Source organism: Megalobrama amblycephala, linkage group LG5 (genome assembly GCF_018812025.1).
Source record: "Megalobrama amblycephala isolate DHTTF-2021 linkage group LG5, ASM1881202v1, whole genome shotgun sequence".
NCBI classification, from domain to species: domain Eukaryota; kingdom Metazoa; phylum Chordata; class Actinopteri; order Cypriniformes; family Xenocyprididae; genus Megalobrama; species Megalobrama amblycephala.
This window is the reverse complement of record NC_063048.1, coordinates 1,306,365-1,328,212: the sequence shown is the minus strand read 5'-3', so window position 1 is coordinate 1,328,212 and position 21,848 is coordinate 1,306,365. Positions and strand designations below refer to the sequence as shown.

At 38.6% G+C, this 21,848-nt stretch overlaps 1 protein-coding gene across 1 annotated transcript in view; it reads right to left on the bottom strand.

Moving 5' to 3' along the window:
- The window catches only part of tgfb3 (transforming growth factor, beta 3), a 30,785-nt gene extending 8,970 nt beyond the window's left edge, over positions 1-21,815 (bottom strand). The window contains exons 1-4 of the mRNA XM_048190344.1: positions 21,146-21,815; positions 11,595-11,758; positions 5,236-5,365; positions 4,124-4,231 (exon numbers count right to left, since the gene is read on the bottom strand). Of these exons, the coding sequence (XP_048046301.1) occupies positions 4,124-4,231; positions 5,236-5,365; positions 11,595-11,758; positions 21,146-21,491 (748 nt within the window). The 5' untranslated portion in view covers positions 21,492-21,815. The remainder of the gene's footprint in view (positions 1-4,123; positions 4,232-5,235; positions 5,366-11,594; positions 11,759-21,145) is intronic.
- Positions 21,816-21,848: the final 33 nt, after the last annotated feature.

Here is a 21,848-nt window from a genome sequence, read left to right as displayed (position 1 = left end):
TGATTGGCGTTACGCAATTTCTGGCCGTCAGTGTGTCTCGGTTAATAGTCGAGATACAGTGAGCTCTTCTGAGAAACAAGCAGTCGCTGGATTTGCCAGGATCGTCAAGCACAATTTTTCAAGCAAGGCAGACTGTTCAGTTTTGTCTGTAAAATAATAGATGGAAATTCTGACGTCTGCACACGTTTTCCACTAATGTCTTCAATGTTGTCCACGCAGCTGTTTTCTGAGACTTCTGGAGCGTGATTTTACCGCTGCTTTACGTGTTATTATTGCACGATTTCATAAAACCACCTCAAAACATCACAGCAAAACAAGAACTGCAGAATTGTCAGAATTTTGTTGGCCATAATAATAAGCTGCGTCAGGAGCTTCAGCAGCCGCTTTTTCATGTCGAAGCATTCCTGAAGACCAGGGGCCAGATTCACGAAACATACTTGAGAATTTATATTAACTGTTATTTTTCATAAAAGAATAAACATAAAGAATATTTTTAAGGATGCTCTTGTCTCTTTCTTTTATTACTCTAAAGACAAAACATAAAGGATTAGTTCAGAATTCAAATGTCCTGATATTTACTCTCCTCCATGTCATCCAAGATGTTCATGTGTTTCTTTCTTCAGTCGAAAAGAAATTAAGGATTTTAAGGAAAACATTCCAGGATTTTCTCCATATAGTGGACTTCACTGGGGTTCAACGGGTTGAAGGTTCAAATGTCAGTTTCAGTGCAGCTTCAAAGAGCTCTACATGATCCCAGACGAGGAATAAGGACCTTCCAACATGATTACGTCATGCGTGGCGCATCTCAGAGCAGTGCAAGATGAGCATTTGTGGTTAAAAAGTATATAATTTTTTTATTTTTTTAGAAAATGTCCAATGGTTTCTCTAGATAAGACTCTTATTCCTCGTGATAAAGAGTCTTATCTAGATTTGGACCTTCAACCCGTTGAACCCCAGTGAAGTCCACTATATGGAGAAAAATCCTGGAATGTTTTCCTCAAAAACCTTCATTTCTTTTCCACTGAAGAAAGAAAAGACATGAACATCTTGGATGACATTGGGGTGAGTAAATTATCAGGAAATTATCATTGTAAATAACCTTAAGTAGGTGCTGAACTCCTGTCAAGCTTTTCACAATGAAAATAATGTGTTATATGATTATTGCAGAAATTTGCAGGCAGCACAAATGAAAAAAAAAGGCCTTTGGGGTGTTTTTTTCATTGAGTTGTTCATTGAGTCTTCATCAAAAACTGCCATACAATCAGATGGCCACCAAAATATGACATTTTTTTAATATAAGATATTTGAGATATTTGGGAACATTCTTAAGAACTTATTGGAATTCTTAAAGAGGTCATATTATGCTCTTTCACAGTCTGGATGTTTTTGTGCTCTGCTACTCTATTCTCCTCATATTCTCCATTGTTCAGCTCCTCTCTTCCCAGTCTGTCAGTAACGCTCTGTTTACTTCCTGTCTCTATGAAGCCCCTCCTTCTGAAAAGCACAATGTGCTCTGATTGGTCGGCTGGAGCAGTGTGTTGTGATTGGTGTTTGGGAAATGTCCCGCCCCTTACCATAACCACCAGTTTCAACACACTACTAACTAACTCAACCAGGCCCCGCCCCTTTATTCTGCGCATGAATTATTTAAATGAGGAATATTGTGAAGAAAACTCAAGATGGAGTTCAGAAACACTGACACTGATATAGAGAAGAACTCCCGCCGGAGGGACTTTTTCACGCTCAGACAGCAACATTACACACTAAAGAAAGCTGAACATGAGAAAAAGCAGAATAGGTCCTCTTTAACTTCTTTCCGAAGAAGATTTTCATGAATCCGACCCCAGCCCCTCTCAGACGGCTGCTCACTCTCCGTCTCCTCAAGCATCTGCGTATTCAATCTGTTTGTGATAGCAAAAGCAGCTCAGGTCCCAGGAGAGGCGTTGCCAATAGATACGGACACCCCTCTTTCATTGAGGGCCAAGAGTCTGAGTGCCCGCAGTGGCGGCGCATTCCAGCCAGCGCGTTCCCAAAACCCCAGACACCCCTGAGGCCCCAGGACTAAGTGAGATTCCATACGCTTAGTTCTCTGAGAGAGTGTCCGACTGCTGCTGGACGGGAGCGCGGAGGCGTTTATCTCATCAGAGTGACAGCAGAAAACCTGAGAAAGCTGTGCTGGGATTCATGAGCATGTTGTGGATTTTGTATTGAATCTCAGTGCAATTCTTAAAAAATGTGCAAGTTTGCAAATATTTTCATAAGAACATCTTTTCTTCTTAAGAAGAAAATGTCAGGCTTTGGTTGTGCTGTATCTGATTGTACTGCAGTTCTTGACGAAAACTCACTGATCAACACGATGAAAACGCCTCGGCTGTTTTGTTGCAGATTACTGTAATAATCATAATAAGCACATGCACTATTCAGCATCACGGTATATTAAGAAGTTATTTTGTCCTGACTGCTGCTGAAAATTGTCAGAATTATAACATTAAAAACAAACTTTGAGTTGGTCAAAAAGTCACTTCAGAGCACTCATGATCATCCCTACTGATAGTAATATATATTTGTGTTATGTTGTAATGCTTAATATTTTAATGAACCCAATAAATTCATTAAACATCCTACCCTTCAGGATTTAAGACAAGATGGAGGTTATCCTAACTTTACAGGTTATTTACAATGATTTTCAAGAACATTCTTTTCAGGAATTCAAATTATTCTTAAGCAAACATCTTAAATGTTTTTGGGAATGCAAAATAGTACAAAAAACTAGAGATTCCCATCAGACCTCATCAAACATCATTTAGAAAACTGTCTGAACAGTGAAAAGGACAAAATGCATGTGCAACCAATTTGAATAAACGTAATTTCAATCATGACAACTCTTGAAATAGTTTTGTAGAAATAGCATGTTATTGAATATGGCAATGTTTATGCTGCCTTCACATGCTATCAGAAATTTCATAATTCCCACTTCTGAAGTCATGATTACGAGCTCATTGCATTTAAGTTTCGAAATGGGAGGGCGTTCATTTGCAATTTTTGCCTAGGAAACTCGTATTTACGATAACTCCGAGAGCACGTGAAGGCAGCATACATCTGCTACATTGCTGCTGCTGTTGACTTGCTAATAGATCCACAGACAGACTGCTGTGAGCATGTAAGATCTGCTGCTGCTGCTGCATAAACAGACACACATAAATCCCGTAGCAGATCTAGGCAGGTGGAGCTGGGGAGGTGGAGGGGTTCAGAGGAACTCTGAGCTTACAGCGAACTAATGATGGGAGAAACAAAGCTTTAAATCAACTGACCAATTGCTTCGCAAAATGATTCACTGTTTCGAAGTGTTTAAAATGCCACACGCTGGTGACCCCTGCTGGTCAGAACAGTGTAAATGCAACAAAAAAACATGCAAAAAACAGCTTTTACAAACCCATTGCAAATGTTTTATTGAAATTATAATCTATCGGATGCAATTAACTAATCATCTAATAGCATTAAATATTAAGTGTCTGTATAACATGTATTCTTTTATCAATTTTCAGGGCTTGTTTTGTTTGATCTATGGATGGGTCAGCTAAACAGAGACTATTAATTACTATTATTCCTTTTAATTATACAAATACCTCATTAAAACTTCTACAAATGTGTAAAACTCATCAGAGATCAGAGATCTCAGATCAGATAAGAGGACCTAATAAACACTTAAACACTTAATACTCAGGTTATAGACATAGACACCTGTTCAATGGTTCGCATCTCAGTGATGACTCATGGGTTCACAGAGGTCGCCCCCAGTGGTGACCTATATAATTTTGAAACAGTTATGCTGTAACGAAACCCTGTTTACTGAAATCAAGTGACTTTGGCAGTTTAAAAACACGCCCCGAACCACTGATTCAAAAGCAGTGTTTCGAAAGCGCCCAACACTACAGCAAACACTGAACCAGACTATTTGAATATTGAGCAAGCAATCTCATTGGCTGCAGGATCAGCAGAGGCCAATCAGCCGGCGCCCTCTAGGGTTTCATGACTGAACTAGATATAAATATGATTAACAATATGCAAAACCATGTTGTTTGCTTGAACAGTTGAACAGCATTGTTTGGTTTTCTTCACTCACCTCTGAATTTGACCTCCAACACCTCGTTGACGTGCTCAACAATGTCGCCGTTGGGGCTGAACGTGTGACACGGGCAGTGAACGCTGATCTCCAGGCCGAGGTTGGTCTCTGAGCGGTGGAACAATATACAGTTTGATACACAGATCAGATTCCACTGTTTATAATGTTTAGGATAACATTAACGTTTATAATGTTTAATGTTTTTTCTGTCCATTCATTATAGGTTCACTGATTCACAGTCCAACAACCTCTAAACTGTTTCTGAAATTTTTCAATGTCATGATTTTCAGAGAAATGCAAATTCATCTTTGGTCACTCTTTGCATCCATTTTCTAGTTATCAACAGTGATTTCTACATAGATTGAATCTTTAGTGACTCTCGAAGCTTGTATTATTCAGTCAAATTAAAAAGAGTTTAAAATGATTATTTCTTTTATAAATGACAGTACAGTAGCAAATACAGTTGAGCTGTTCTTTCAGAGTGTTTTGGTGCTCCAGATTGATCTAATTGCACCATTGAAGCCATCGCTGTGCAGATTTTTTTCACCTTTGTACTTGCTCTGCAAATATTCTCACCAAATTTTAAGTCAGAAAGACATTCTTCGTCAAGCATTAATTTAATTCAAACATTAAGCTGACTATAGAAAACAAGTCAAGTTACAACAAATAATTGATTTTTAGGAAATTATACAACAATAATGTAACTCCATGAATCATACATACAGGAAAACTGTGGCATACCGTGAAAAACACTGATTTATCATTTTCAACTCATTTTAAATGAGTTAATTCCAAAAATTATTGGAATATGTTTTACAAGAAAATACTATTTCAGTCTTTCTTCTCCAAAATTGCATTATTTGATGTTTCTTTGTAAACGTTTTTGAAATTTACTAGTAATTTCTGAGTGAAAATTTTTGTCCTACACCAATTTTTTTTCAGTGCTGTCGACATATTTACATCAGCACAATTTCCAACAACAATCTAGTGTATGTGATGTTTGCTAGGCATGAAAGTGCATTTATCTGATCAATGAATGCAAGAAGACATAGTAATATATTAGTTCATATATTGACCTCTGGTGTAATAAGCTTTGGTAAACATTAACTTACCTCTGTACATGAGCCACTCCCGTATGGTCTCAGTGACGTCGAAGGAAACCCACTCAGGCGTTCCTTTAGTTAGAACATTCTTGCCGCCGATGTAGCGCTGCTTAGCGATGTGCTCATCGGGACGAAGAATCTACCAACAGACGTGTTTGACAATCAGCATCAACAAACAGAACTTTAAAAATCTTCACGTTTCAAACAGGTTTCAAACAAATAGTCCCGCCCCCAAATTCACACCATTGGTTGATTCCAAAGTTGACATGTCAGGCCGTGTCTAAAGGCCCTGATATATTCACGGCAAAGTTATTTTAGTTTTTTGCTTAGGGGTAAAAAGAAGTTTGAAATATGTGACCTTTTACGAACATCCCGATGCCATCCACACTGCTGAGAGCAACGTTTAGATGAAGATGTAAATATGTGCTGCACACTTTCCTCTCAATAACAAAATAAACAACAAAAATGACTGCAGTGAGAAAACAGCAGCTCAGAAAGCATCTGATCTTAGTGTTGTGGAGATGTTCGCAGTAGCTCTGCGATTCGGCACTACAGTAAAGTCACGACACATAGGATTAATAAATTGATTAGAAATGCTGAATCGGTTATTGGCCTTAATCTTGATTCACTTGAGGTAATTGTTGATGAGAGAACGAAGGCAAAATTAAAGGTCATCCACTACACTGTATTTTTAATGGACTTTAATGGAAGTCCATTAATGGAAGTTCATTTAGTGGAAGATTAGTGATGCCTCAGTGCTCTACAGAGCGATTTAGAAGGTCTTTTATTCCTGCTGCAGTTAGGTTTTTTTCAATGAAGTTGTGTAAATATTTTTTTTCTTTAATGTTTAATTGTCTATTTGTGTTGTTTGTATTGTGTAATGGTGGCAAATGAGTTTTAGTTTCTACTATAAAGCAGCTCTCCACTCCAGTTTGTTCATATTTTCACTTATGGACTTCTGACCTCGATGGACTAAACAGAAGAAATGAACTAGAGAAAATGTACACCTCAAAGAAGGCGGAGCCTCAGAGCACACCCACCTATTACGTAATCACCACAGACCAATCAATGGTGTTTACCAGCCAGAGTGAACTTTTCCGGAAAGTTTACTTGGCAAACTGTTTTGTACTCCTGAAACAAACTCCAAACAAAACTTAACTTACGCCTGATTTTGTTTGAAATGATGTCACACCAGTTCGTTCTTCGATTTTGCTTTAAGTATATCTTATATACCCTAAATGGGACCTATAATGCCCTTTCACAAGATGTAATATCAGTCTCTGGTGTCTCCAGAATGTGTCTGTGAAGTTTCAGCTCAAAATCCCCCACAGATCATTTATTATAGCTTGTCAAATTTGCCCCTATTTGGGTGTGAGCAAAAACATGCCGTTTTTGTGTGTCCCTTTAAATGCAAAAGAGCTTCTGCTCCCGCCCCCTTTCCAGAAGAGGGCGGAGCTTTAACAGCTCAACAACAACAAAGCTGGAGAATCTCACGCAGCCAAAATGAGGATTGTCAGTAACGGTGTTCAGCCTTACATTGTTCAAACCGGAGTCGACACTGATGGAGAGACTCAGGAAGAAGTTACAACTTTTAGGATGAAACATGCAGATTAAGGGATGGTAATATTATAATAAGATCCCCTTCCTATGTCACAAGGGGAGTGAAATCTGAGTGGCTCGTTTTTTCACATGCTTGCAGAGAAAGGCTTGCCAAAACAAAGTTACTGGGTTGATCTTTTTCATGTTTTCTGGGTTGGTAGATGCACCGGGGACCCGATTATAGCACTTAAACATGGAAAAAGTCAGATTTTCATGATATGACCCCTTTAAGAGGCCATTCACACAGAAAGTGTTTTTGCGGTTAATAATATGAGATGCATGGCCGTGGAATGAAAGAAAAAAATTACAAGATCTATAGCTTGATCTAGAACTTCTTTTTATTTGAGCGCCATGTTTTTAGACCACTTAAGAGTCACAGTGTGCTACTCTTCAGTGAACATTAAACTGAGATATGAGAAAACATTTTAACATGGAAAATGACGACACACATGCTCTTGAAGAAAACACAAACTGTCTCCTGCACACATACAGACAGACAGCGATGAATCCAGACAACGGAGCTGCCCGAGGCCAAACGCTTCTGCTCTCTCACTCATGGAAAAAGTGACTCGTGGAGTCTGATAATACTGAATGACACTCACATGCACGAATGAAGAGCATTCACCGCTCTGATTGACAGGTATATTTAAATACAGGTGAAGATTCTACTTCGGAACCAGTTCTAATATTTTTAAATACTGGAACTAAATCACTTCCATGATGTTGAGGGTTCTCTGTACTTAAACACTGGCAGACGTCAGCTCTGTTCCAAACCCCATGAGTTGCCCTGCTGTCTACATAGGCAGCATCTTAAACAGAAACTCATAAGGGACAGATTTAGGAAGTTTGAGTCAGTGCCGATAGCCTCGTGGGCAGCACCACGGTGCTGGCTCACGGTCCCATCCCTCTCTGTCTCTCCCACTTTGCTTCGTGTCTACATGTGGTCCTACCACAATAAAGGCAAAAACGGCAAAAAATAAATCACTTTCGTAAATCATAATAAAGATATGGTAAGTTATAAAATGAGTTTAAAAGCTGAAATTATGACATTAAAATATCATAAATATGACATGAAAAAAAAAATATGACATCAATTTTGAAAAATTCATTTACTTTTTTCTCAGAATTGAGATTTATTAATCTCATAATTAAGCGTTAGTATGGCATAATTTTGACATTTCATCCCATAATTATGATTTAGTATGTCATAATTATGATCTACCAAAGCTTATGTGGCAGAAATGGGCTTTCATTTATACCTTTCAATATTGAAATAAATTATATTTATTTACACAGACCTCAGAAATGCTTGATTCTGATTGGTCATGTCATTCATATCACAACCCGTTGTCTTATTCTAATTGATTTCATTCTTTAAATTAAAATGTAACAAATGCATATATTTAAATTAAGAATTTCAATTAAAAATACAAAGATGCAAGCAAGAAGTAAAATCGTTAGTAAAATATAGCATTTTATTTCATATACTTTATTGTAGTTAGTGGCAATTTAATATTTTGTTCAGTTATAGTGCCACCAACAGGCTCAATTCCACCACTTTTTTTTTTTTTTTTTTTTGTCAAATTTGGTGAAAATATCTCATTTGTTTAGGAGTTATATTCAAAAATGACCCATGCACGACTTGCACCACTTACTATCAAAATGTTGGCATGTGGGCATCAGTGTATAGCCAGTGACCGGTTTCCAAATTTCCTACGGTGGTTTCAGTCTTGATTAGACTAACAGTTTTGAAGATATTCGCAAATGCTGTTTTAACGCTAAATCGCACTATTGCACAAACCGTAAGGTGAAACCTAGCATGTTATGTGTCGTTGGACTCGGCAAGGATTCGGGAATCTTAAGGAGATGATTCCCATGAAAATAAGCCAACCACATCAAAAGTTATGAGCATATAAATATCTCGAAACTTCTTTGTCTCCTTCAGGGCATCATCCTCGTAATGATATGCTAATGCATTAAAAAAAAAAAAATACAAAAACTTTTTGCCAGCATAGTCTAAAGATGATCTGATTTGATTTTCATTCAAATTGGAGCAACCATATAGGAGTTTTTTTTTGGCGGGAAAAGTTTCATGACGGAAAATGACATCATAGGGTGCAATTGAATCGTATTGAGGCAAGGAATCAGAGGAACTGAAAGAAAGAAAGAATTGTTTCTAACCCTTATGGTTCAAAAGTTATTAGCGTAAACATAAATTAAGCTTTGGACAAGTGGTGGCGCTAGAGAGTTTGATCTAGAGACACCAAATTTGCTGCAGTTAATGTTGGGACTGTCCTCTATCAGTGTGCCAAAATTCATAGCTTTCCCACAAGCAGCTCTGTGGGCTGCCATTGACTCAAGAGTGGAAGAAGAAGAAGAAGACGACCAAAAGATACAATAGGTGCATCACACCTTCAGTGCTTGGCCTCTAAAACTGTAATGGAAAAGTTCATATCTGTCTGTCATTGATCAGAAGGTGCTCGTAAATGTTTTTAATTCTGCTCCTATAAATGTGAGTAGAGCCCTGTAGTTGAAATCACGAGTCATTTAATTTCTTACAAAAGTACACGTAAATGGGTCATGACATGGATTTTTTTATTTTATTATGTTCCTTGAGGTTCACTTATAATGTTAATATTTTTTGCATGTTTTAAAAAAAGCACTAGAAAGATCAAGGCAAATTTAAAAGGTTCAGTTCTATTCAGGGCTCTTGACTCTCAGTATAAAATCAGAAGATCCTTCTCACTGTCTAACGCTCCGGTCTGCCAGATAAAATCAGCATACACACGGAGGCCCCACAACAACTTGGCCCATAAAACACAGGCTGGGATAAGTAGGTTGGAGGACCTAATCTAGCATCCTGTGAGACTGCGGCTGGGGGCGGATGTCCTCGGAGAGCACTTGAGCGGCCCACGCCAGAGCACCGGCCCCAGGCCAGCGTGTGGGGGCGAAACACTCGCTTCACGCCCCTCTGGCCCCGGCCGCTCTGTCCTGTGGGGTACAGCAGCTTCTGACAGGAGGCCGGAGACCGACGTCTCCTTTACAGGAAATGCTGGAACCCGATCAGGGCTCTCAGGCTCTCGCGGGAGGAAACGGAGTGAAAATGCAACACCTATAGAATACATACTCACCAATGGAGTAAATCTGTTATATAACTGCTCTCAGGCCTGCAAGTCGCAGGGTTTTATATTGCGGTTAGAAGCGTCGGCATGTGAAAGTAAAGCTCAGAGTTTCTCAGAAAGCTTCTTTTGTTCAGTTGCAATTGTGCAAATGTTCTTCTGTGTAATCCATCAGCACCTGGAAAACAGATCAGGCCCGTAAAACGCTGCACTCGATCTGAATCCAGTGCAGTGCCATCATCTCTCTCTGTGTCTGTGTTTGTTCTACAGTACACACTGAAAGACACTGTATGAACCGCTCATCTGAGATCAGGAGACTATATAAAATGACTGATGTGTCATTGAGATTATATAACAAGAATTGGATGTAAAATTAATGTAAAAATATTTTGTTTGTTTTTAAAGGACACTCAACAAAGCTTCATTTATTTGATCAAAAAATACAGTAAAACAGTGAAATATTATTAGAATATAAAATAACAGTTTTCTATGTGAATATATAGTAAAGTGTAATTTATATCCAGTGATCAAAGCTGAATTTTCAGCATCATTACTCCAGTCTTCAGTGTCACATGATCCTTCAGAAATCATTCTAATATGATGATTTAATGCTCAAGAAGCATATTTAATTATTATCAATGTTGAAAACAGTTAAATATTTATGGAAACTGTGATGCATTTTATTTTTCAGGATTCTTTGATGAATAGAAAGTCTGTTGGTGTACCCGTGTTTGCATGTGACCTAAACTGAGATTGACATCTCCTCCTGAAATAAGAGAATGATGTTGAAGTCTTCCTCAAAACATCTGACAAGAACAGAAAGTATCCAGCTGTAAACTGCTCCAGTGTGGAGTCATGGCTTTGCCCATTAGGATCTGCAGAAAGCTCCGTAAATCCAATCAGTCAAAATATCATGCAACCCAGACTAAAATATTTCTGGCTTCATAATACTTTCAGCTACCAATAAGAGTCTTAACCATGTTTGATACACATTTCTAAGGTCTCTAAATGATCAGCATGATCTGATAAACCTGTTCTTCTGTCGTCTGATCGATAGTTTAGACTTTTTCATCAAGTAAAATATCTTTTTGTATAATTGTACAAACGTCCTCCTTCAGCTCGTGTCTTTCTGCTGTGAAATCTGCACTGATTTTATCAAGTAAATGTAAGAATATCTTTGATATTGTTAGTAATATTTCAACTGGACTGAAGCAGCTTGATTATCCAGACATCATTTTATAGAAAAATCATGAATATGATCATCATCTCTTGCTGAAGGTTTATTTGTTCATCTCTCAATCATCATTGTATTGCATTGCATTATATGTTTTAAAACTACAGAGATTTGATCATAAAACTATTTAAATATCATCTTACTAAGACATATTATTGGCAGATATTGATATTTATATGCATTTCATGTAAGTATCTGCTATACTGTTATAAAGATCTCATTGATTTACAAGCATCAGAATTTCATCTTACTTTTTTTCCATGTAAATGCACCAAATTTTATATTTTTGCTTAATTTAGGAGTTTTTTCCCCTCTATATTCTCACTATATCAGACTATATGAGCCAGAAAAACTAGATTTTTGTGACTGTTTTTGAGGCTTGACAGGGTTGATGTGACAGAGCGTCTGATCCGCACCTGATAGAGTTCGATGCGCTGCTCGTTTCTCTTGGCGCTGGAGTTCGGCACCCGCAGGGCACGGAATTCTGCCCGGAACAGGTTGGTCGCGTTCTTCTCCATGCTGGAGACGTTGAAGCGGAAAACTTTTGATGTTATGCCCTTGGGGCAGTAGGGAAGGTCATCTGCAACACAAGAGGTCAGAGGTCAGTTCATGGAAGCACAGGAGCTCTCGACCCAAATACAGTTTCATCTCAAGTGTTTACAAGAGCCAGAAGTTCAGAAATCCTGAACTGAAAACTACAGAAGCCCTCAGTTCACACAAATACATGTTTCATGTCATTCACATTAAATGCTTGTAAGTATTTGGGCTCTTCAATTTCCAGAGTTTTAATTAAAACAAAGACTTCACGTTTATTTCAATGTCTTATTTTGCCATTTCTTTGATTAATTGTGAAATTTACTAGCAATTTCTGAGGGGAAATTGTTTCTAAAGCAAACATGTGGGTTCATTCACATGTGTGATTTCAGTTGATTTTAAATGTAATTGTGAGTCATAATTTCACATACACACACAAATGTGTAATATAATCAGCTTTTATTTGAGTATTTATTTTAACACTATTAAAATGCTCTTAAGAATAAACAGAAAAGCAACTGTAAAACGTTTCTTCTGCTTTGTCTAATGTCTAACGCTCGAAGTCTGTGCTCACTGATGACAGACCGCAATCCATTAGCAATCCATTAAAGTCTTGACTGGCTGGATGGCGAGTCAGATGTGGAATATTTATATAATATGAGCGGATTATGCCAGCTGGGCTGCTGCGGTGCAGATCTGGCCAGACACGGCCTTCATACAGCTCTGGACCTCCTGAAAACCACACGCTTATGCAAGCCTCAGTCTTTTACACTCTTTTCTTTTCTTGATTTTGAAGATCAGTACAGTTCGGTTTTGTGCACCAGTTGATTGACCATAACTGGCATCTTTCAGTAGCTATGTTACCATTTACCTATTTGCATGTGAATTTTGGCACATTGCATTTAAAAAAAATGCTGGATGGAAATGCCAAGATGCGCATAAAAGAGTATGTGCTCACTGTAGTCAATAATTTTATCCCCTAAAACTCATCTTTGATCACCAATATGACATATAAATGCTTTAAAATAGGTTGAATGCAACTCTACATCCTTGCTTCATTTAGTATTCGTAGATTCATGAATATGCTAATTAGCCCCGCCTCCACTCACTCGCACAAGCTCAGAGATCCACTCGGTCAACTTTACTGTAGCAAACGCTGTACAATGGCAAGCGGAAATACTGGTTTAATTCAGCCATATTGAACCAGAAACTGATTCAGAAGAAGAGGAAGAGTGAATTATACAGGCTCGTCTACAAGAACGGTAATGCGTTTTATGTATCGCTTATGTGTCCTTTGGCTTGACTACGTTATCAAACAGCTAATAATGTGTTGCTAATGTTACACAAACCATCTCAGAGTCAGACGGCTGCCTTCTAACAATCAGCATCCTCAGAAATGCTTTGAACAACTTAATCACCAATGGAGAAAGGCATATAGTTCATCAAAACATCGTAATATACATAATTCACATGCTATATTGCTAAATGTACACGATTTTTCATATCAGCAGAAAAATATACCGGGATAACCTGCTTCTCTTGAGACTGGAGCGCAGTAATGATATGCTAGAGCCTGCCCCCCTTGTGACGTGATTGGTTAAGGTAGTTTGTGATGTAAGAAACAGCAGTAATTTCAAACTGCATTTTTTCACTGCAGAAATACTCAGCAATGGTGTTGACTTGTGAATTTGCATATGGTTTGGCATATTAAAAACACCACATAGACATAGAAACAACATTAAAAACCTGATTTTCACCACTTTAATAAATCCCTCGATGCGCAACAATAAACTCATGTGAATTTGCCTCAGCAGAGGCTGTGATTGGATAACTGGACTAACGAGCGGACCAATGGCATCACAGCATCTCAAATGTTGGTTCTGAAACGCCTGAGCCTGTCATCAGAACGGTTTGGTTTAATTCCCTCCAGAAGCGTCTCGCACGATTGTGTTCCCAAACACCAGCATCTGAACGCAAGAGAACATGACAGCGGTTATTGTGACAAACTCATTTATAATGGAGGGAAAAAGAGCCCGATTGCAGCAACTTCCATTTTTATTACTGATATTTTGCATCTGCTTCCCAGAAAGTGACGATTTTGTTCTCTTAAAAACACTGGGATGGAAACACTGCTTTATTTGCAAATGTTTTATGTGACATTCCAATTTTGCGCACAAGTAACCGAGCTAGTTCCTCCAGGCTGAACGCTGCCAGACAGTAAAAAAAATCAATCCAATAAGTTGGCAATATATGCTTATAATTGATTCAATGCTGAAAAGCAGACGGCTATTTTGAATTTCCACGTGCCTGGCGTCTCTCCGTAACCTTCTCGTGAAGGTGGAAAGCCCCACTCTGAGATTTGAAATTCTAATCAACTCTTTGGTTTCCTTCTAGATGATGATCTCATTTTTCCTACTGCAGTGTTTTAGGTGGATTTCACATTATGGCTGATTTTCGCCAAGGCTCTAGTGTGTAGCTCATTTGTTCCATGAATGGAAGTACAGGGATTGTTTGCAATGAATGAAGTCAAATACAAAGATTAGTTTCGAGTGATCCGATATGGGTCAATAGAGTGACTGTACGTTTGACCTCGAGGCTTCTGGACAGAGAGTTGGAACTGTTATTACTTCAGCGCATTGTTCCACCAATCCATCTCATTCGATTTCACTGTCCAACGTGATCTCAGAAACAGGCCGGTCATTTTTGAGGTGCTCTCGTTGGTTTGACTCTAAACATGGACCTTATACGGAGTGAACCGAAGGCGTCCCGGCTCAGATACTGCATCCAGTGTCTGAGACGTCCTTCCTCTCCTGCCAGGTGACATGATCCAGAGTTCCTGAGAAAGCCGTGGATGTAATCAGGGCAGTGCTGACGAACGTCAGAGGAAATGGAGGAGAGGAGGCCTCCGAAACTGACACTGTGACGTCTTTCTGCTGTCAGAACTAGATCTTCTAGCAGAAGGATGCCACTAAATCAGTTTATTATGTCTCTTGAGGTTGTGCTGTTGACTGTAGTCACACTTTAGCTGTGACAATAACACCGTGTCCTAACCAAACTCAATGCGATGCCGAAACAGGCAATAAAAGGTTTCTTTTCCATTTTAATCAGAGTTTTTGTCCTAACCAGCCATGACAACTCTATTTTAGAAACGGTTTCTTTTTCTTTTTTTGTGACATCACGGCTGGAACAACAACACAAAGTATGGCAATGATAATCTCGGGTAATGTTTATGTGCTTTATTTAATGTTAAAAGCTTCTAATGTGACTTTGAATATCATTTAGTGCTCCCATTTGTAGTCGCACTGAAAGCAACAATGGATAATTCACCTCAAATGGAAACAAGAACGTTCAAACTGTGGACAAACGCGTGTATTTTATGACAAAGATTGTTTGTATTTTTTAATATTGATTAAATGGTGAAATATTTCATGAATTTGATTATGTGCTTATCCGTTTCCTTGCGAGTGCCGTGCACTTGCCGAGAGAGCCCGCCCACACGCTCTTCTGATTGGCTGTGATTTTTGATTGATTTTGTCACATCTGGTGTGGACAAATTGTTTGTCGCTGGAATCTTATCGCAGCGCGTCTGCTTAGGACAACATGTTGTTTAAAAAGGGGTATTGGTATTTATAATTTTATATTAAAAAGAACTGTTATACCCAATATTGGTGCCTTTTTCAATAAAAACGTATAATTGTTTAAGATGTAAGTGCACACCTCAACAGAATGAGGTTGGAAAACATGGAAACGAGTTGCATTTTGGCTCTTCCGGTTCCATCGTCCTGAAGTCAGTGGGATTTTGGTTACAAGCCTGAACTAAGGTCTGTGCTGGTGAACTCAAGGGATTTTCACGTGTTATTCTGAACAGCTTTTATTGTGAACAGCCGAACAGATAAACTCATCTACTCATCTTGTCGCCTTTACAGCCTCACTGTGTTTATATATGCAAACTTTTCTAAATCAAACTTTCCAACTTGTAGATTTATTTCAGTATTCCAACTGATGTTATAAGAATGCAAAAACATCATATTATATATATATGGTAATACTTTAGTTTAGGGTTCAATTCTCCCTATTAACTACTTGTTTATTACCATGCATATTACTAGGATATTGGCTGTTTATTACTTATAAAGCACATATTAATGCCTTGTTCTGTATGACCTTATTCTACATCCTTTAAATCTTCCCAATACCTGAACTTAACAACTACATTACTAACTATTAATAAGCAGTAATTAGGAGTTTATTGAGGTAAAAGTTGTAGTTAATAGTTAATCAAGAGAATTGTACCCTAATCTAAAGTCTGACCGTGCAAATTTATCAGAAATTACTTACTCTTTAAACTTTTATCCAAACTGTAGAGGTCAAATAAAACAGCTTTATACCACAGAGAAAAAATATCCAAAAAGATGCTCATATAAACCGCCTGAATTTTATCAAAAATAACTCTGCAACACCCCAAAAAGAGTGCAGTAATCCTTGTCAGGGAACATGTTTTGTTAGTTGAAGGCTTAATGATGGTGATGTTGAAGTCATGTGACTGTGGTGTAGTTTATTTGTAGCCTACATTTATCTTTTGACTTCTGCCAATTGTATTTAGACTTTTGTGAAGATTATCGTGATGAGCAAAACACGTAAGAATCATAATTTGTTGGCCACAGAGCTTATATACTGGTATAATCCAAAGGTCAATGGAAAAATCCTTGTTGAGGGAATCAGAACTTATAGTTTGAACTATAAAAACTCAGTCTGAAGATCAGAAATGTGATCCATTTGAGGATTTTTATATCATGATCAGAGAGAGGAGCTTTATTAGGCACCATTAGCATACTGGTTAAAGGATTAGTTCACTTTCAAATTAAAATTTCCTGATAATTTACTCTCCTCCATGTCATCCAAGATGTTCATGTCTTTCTTTCTTCAGTGGAAAAGAAATGAAGGTTTTTGAGGAAAACATTCCAGGATTTTTCTCCATATAGTGGACTTCAATGGGCACCAAATGGTTGAAGGTCCAAATGTCAGTTTCAGTGCAGCTTCAAAGAGCTCTACATGATCCCAGACGAGGAATAAGAGTCTTATCTAGAGAAACCATCGGACATTTTTGAAAAAAAAATACAAATGTATATGCTTTATAGACAAAAACGCACTTTCGTATTCTTCAAAAAGCTTACGCTGAATGTCCTACACCTTCCCTATTCTACTTACAGAACAAACGCAGAGCCAGTTCCATTTTTTCCATAAGTAGAATAGGGAAGGCGTGGGACATTCAGCGTAAGCTTTTTGAAGAATACGAAAGTGCGTTTTTGTCTATAAAGCATATACATTTGTATTTTTTTTTTTTTCATTCATTCATGGCCGATGGTTTCTCTAGATAAGATTCTTATTCCTCGTCTGGGATCATGTAGAGCTCTTTGAAGCTGCACTGAAACTGACATTTGGACCTTCAACCGTTTGGTGCCCATTGAAGTCCACTATAAGGAGAAAAATCCTGGAATGTTTCCATCAAAAACCTTCATTTTTTCAACTGAAGAAAGAAAGACATGAACATCTTGGATGACATGGAGGAGAGTAAATTATCAGGAAATTTTTATTTGAGAGTGGACTAATCCTTTAATATTAGTCGTTAATAAACTGCTTGTGCCAATTAGGTTTATCCAAAAATTGATATGTCATTACCATCATCACACCTCATTACAAAAACATTATACCAAAAATCCACTTGAAAGTTGGTGATATATCTAATCCAGGAAGCATATGTTGAAGAATTTCATTTTTCAAGATGTCAAGTGGTCAGAAGTTCCCCTCACTGAAGAATCAGCCTGTGATGTTCAACGGCCCGCTGAACAGTGGGTTAAATCACTTCAGACATCACAGCAGATAACAGCGGATTGAATGCAAATCAAAGGCTGACCATCTTTGAAGAGCATTGTGCTTTCTTTCAGGTCCTGTGGTGCCTTTGTTCTGCCTCCAAATGGCGAGTCTAAAGTGAAATGAGGTCATGCAGTAAATATTCTGCGTGCATTTATCAAGAGCTGTATAATAGGCCGTGACCCAGGCTAAGTGACTGTTTGACTCCCGCGGTCGGTTATTTCAAGCGTCTCTGCGCGAGCGGCGCGGCGAATGTGGAATCCCTCAAATAAATGACACCGGCCGCAGACTCCAGGATGAGATAATGCACAAAAGCCTGCCGCTGACTCGACCGCTCACGTGACCGCCAAATCAGAGACGGAAAAAAGTGTGCGTGTTTGTGTGTTTTGGCCAGCGAATGTGATCTCTGTTGTGCTTGGAAATGACATCACCTTCTTACTATTGAACATATCAGAAGTGCCGCTTTCTGCAGCTCTGATCCGCGTCCATCGCTCTCTGGCAGATACAGCCTGATTTCCAAAAGCCAGATAGTGTTAACCAAAAGACGCTCACCATCTGCTAACTGGGTGTTCCTCTGTCAACAAACAGCATTTTCTGGAAAGTTTCTCGTGACGATGGCAGTTCGAGCCAGGGTTTTGTTCGTTAGCAATCAGTGGACACGAGGCTGGACGCAGGTGCACGGCTGGGACGAGTGTGTCTTTATCTCGCTCGACTCCTGGTTAATGGACAAACAGGTCTGGAATGGCAAAAATGCTTTCCAGTGATGTCATTCGGTCATTTTTGGATGCAAATATAGACACAGAGCCGATAAGAAAACATAACCTGCTGGTGCACTGCTGCTTCAACAAACGCGTGACGCGCAGATGAACCCGCTCGTCCCGACCGGGCATGAAAAAGCCATTAGTTTAGCTGATGTGAATGGAACGTGAATATACATTACTCTACCCACCACTCTCCTGTACTGCGTTTACTCAAACTGAACACTGCTTGATGGAAAGGAAAGAGTGCGTCTTCCCGCTCCGGTGCTAAAATTCCTCTGTTTGTGCTGCGGGACGAAGGCTCCAGAGGGAGCTTATTTATAAATGACACGCTGAGCGTTTGCCACAGTGGTGTGGGGAGATCTTCCTTTAATATGAGGCACTTAAATATGCATTTATATGATGCACTCACTGACATTTCCGAAAGCATATCGACACTGACAGATAGATGAAGAAAAAGAAAACTGCTTACAGGCAAATGAGGAGTTAAATTTTAGTATCACTGAGATCCTTTTGTACACTCTGAAAAATGCTGGGTTAAAAACAACCCAAGTTGGGCTGAAAATGGACAAACCCAGCAGTTGGGTTAAATGTTTGTCCAACCTGCTGGGTAGTTTTCATTATTATTTAAAATGACTGTATGTCTGGCTTAAAATGAACCCAAAATATGTTCAGACACATAATTACTAGAGGAAACAATAGTAATCAAATTATTAATAAGCAATTTAATAAATGTTTATTGTTTAATAATTATTCATTAAACATTAATAAATGTTCATTTATTAAACATATTTTGGGTTCATTTTAAGCAAGCAATACGGTAATTTTTAATCAATAGTTGAGTTAAATAAAACTTCCCAGCAGGTTGAGCAAACATTTAACCCAACTGCTGGGTTAAAACAACCCACTCACTGGGTTTGTGCATAGTTAACCCAACTTGGTTTGTTTTTAGCCCAGCATTTTTTTAGTGTAGTTTTTATTAATATTTTAAATTTGCATTTTTTTTCTGTTTTCATTTTATATTTAATTAATGTTGTCATCATTTTGTTGTGTTTTTGTCATTTTTATTCATTATAAGCCTGGTTTCACAGACAGGGCTTAGATTAAGCCAGGATTAGGAATTAGTTCAATTAGGACATTTAAGTAGCTTTTATAAACATAACCTAAAATAAAAAAATATATATTACTGATGTGCATCTTGAGACAAAATTATCGCACTGACTATTTTAAGATATATTGGTGTTGCTTTCAGTTAAAACAACTCAAACATGCATTTTAGTGTGTGAAACCAGGGGTTTGTTTTTTAAAAAATGTATACACAATTAATTTTTGTTATATATTTTTGTTATTTTTTGGTATATATATAAAGTTAAACTAAATAAAAACAAGAAATGTTGCCTTGGCTACTAGCTGAAATAAAATATGTAAAAAAAAAAAAAAAAACATTTTATTTTGTTTCAGTTAACGTTTGTTTTATTTTTAAGTAACAAAAATACTTTTTTTTATGGTTTTAGTTTTAGTTAAATTTAATAATCCTAGTATTTACTCCATGTCTGTAGCTTTGAGTTTGTCTTTATATTCCTAAAAGTTGGCAAAACTAACCCATGTGCATAAAAGCAGCAATTCAAAACATTCTTTATTGAGAAAAAAAAAAAAAAACATTTGGTGACTCATCATGCACTCAGAGGCACATGACATCTCTTGTCCAATCAAACGCTCTCTGGAATAAGAATGCAATACCACCTGCCGCCAACAACCGACAGCGAGCAGCAAATCATAGTGCACAGCTGTGACATCAACTAATAACAAAAAGAGACGAGCTCTTCAATATGTCAACAAGAAATACGTCAACACTTGAAGGAAAGCGCTGCTCGTCAAGTGGGGGTTTAAAAAAAAAAGGTTAAACATTAAAAATAAAGAGATATTTGATTCAGACTTCAGAATCATCTTCAAAACCAGCAGTTCTCTGAGGAACATTCCAAATGGAACCCAAAGGTTCCATCGGTTAGTGGTTCCATGAAGAACCTTTAACATCCATGGAACCTTGAGTTCTTTAGATTATTAAAATGTTTGAAAAAATAGAACTGTTGAATAAAAGGTTCTTTGGAGAACCCCAAAAAAAAATCACTGCCCTTTTGGAACCCTTATTTTAAGGTCTTGAAATACACACTGAAGTTCATTTAGAGGTTTTCCAGAGGGTTCCCCAAATCATCTTTACATTTCAAGGATGACATACTATAGTTCTACTAGCACATGGTTTCAGACAAAGTCTCGACTGGTCACTCTCCCGAGCTCACCGTTGTCCAGAACCACCTCTCGCACTCTCGTCTGATCTTTGAACGGCTTGTCTAGTTGTCTAGTGCTAAACTAGGAAGACATTCACCCAACTGACTGTGTCCTCAAATAATCTGGGGCCCGTCTGGACTTGGACAGGACCCAGAGACACATGGAAAATCGGTGCAGATCCTTTTGCACTGACCCTTCGGTGAACGTACAGACCAGACAAACCGTGTGAAATGGTTTTCAGATGTCAAGCCGCTCCATTTATTAGCAGGACTGATAGTATATTTCCTGAGAAGTGACCAGTGCACTGGTGTAACGTGAGCGGAGCCTGCCTGTTAACACTTTAACAACATTAACGTTACATTATATAACACATTCAGACTTTGAAAAGTCCTGAAACTGTTTGGTGAATTGTGAGGAAAGGCTTTGGCATTCATCAGTCAGCTTGCTCTCTAGATTACTGTTATCAGCGCTGGCCACTATCAAGTGTTACTATACTCTGCCTCCATACGGTCACTTACTGTTTTCAGGGAAGCCCTGGATCATGTTGAACTTGTGTATCTCTTTAGCGTAGTATTCGGTCTCGGTGTTGTCCTGGCCACAGCTCTGATGTCGGTCCCGTCCCAACTCCTCCAGCAGCTCCCTAGTGCTGTTATAGAGGGCCAGCACTTGATAGGGCACCTGACTAGGGCCCAGGGTCTGCGGCGGGCTGGTCAGCCTCAGTTTGCTGAGGATCTGACCCCGGATGGCCTCCACCCTCTTCTTCTTGATGTGGTCGATGTCCACCGTGGTGCAGGTTGACAGAGAGAAGCTCATGGTCACACTGTTTAAGAGAAGGAAAAACAGCAGCCCTCTGCCCAAATGCATGGTTTATTCTGTTCACTTGTCACAGTTCCAGTTCACTTGAATAGCTTTAGAAGGATAATGAGAGTGAATTCCAGGTTGTCCTCTTCTTCTCTAAGGGCTGGAGTTCAAGTGCTGAGCCTGTTTTCTCCAAGAGATTCCATGCTGCAACCTTATTCCGTGTAAACACTGCACAATAATCCCATAACATCCTTAAACATCCATCACTGGCACTTTACAAGAAAGCAGATTGTCAGCAAAGCGTGGTCCAACCGCATTTCTCCCTGAACCGAGCGCTGCGAGAGACTGTCCTGTCAGATGCACGCGCTGGACTGCCAGGCTTATTTCGCTCCCGCTGCGTTTTTATAGTGGGAGCCTCTG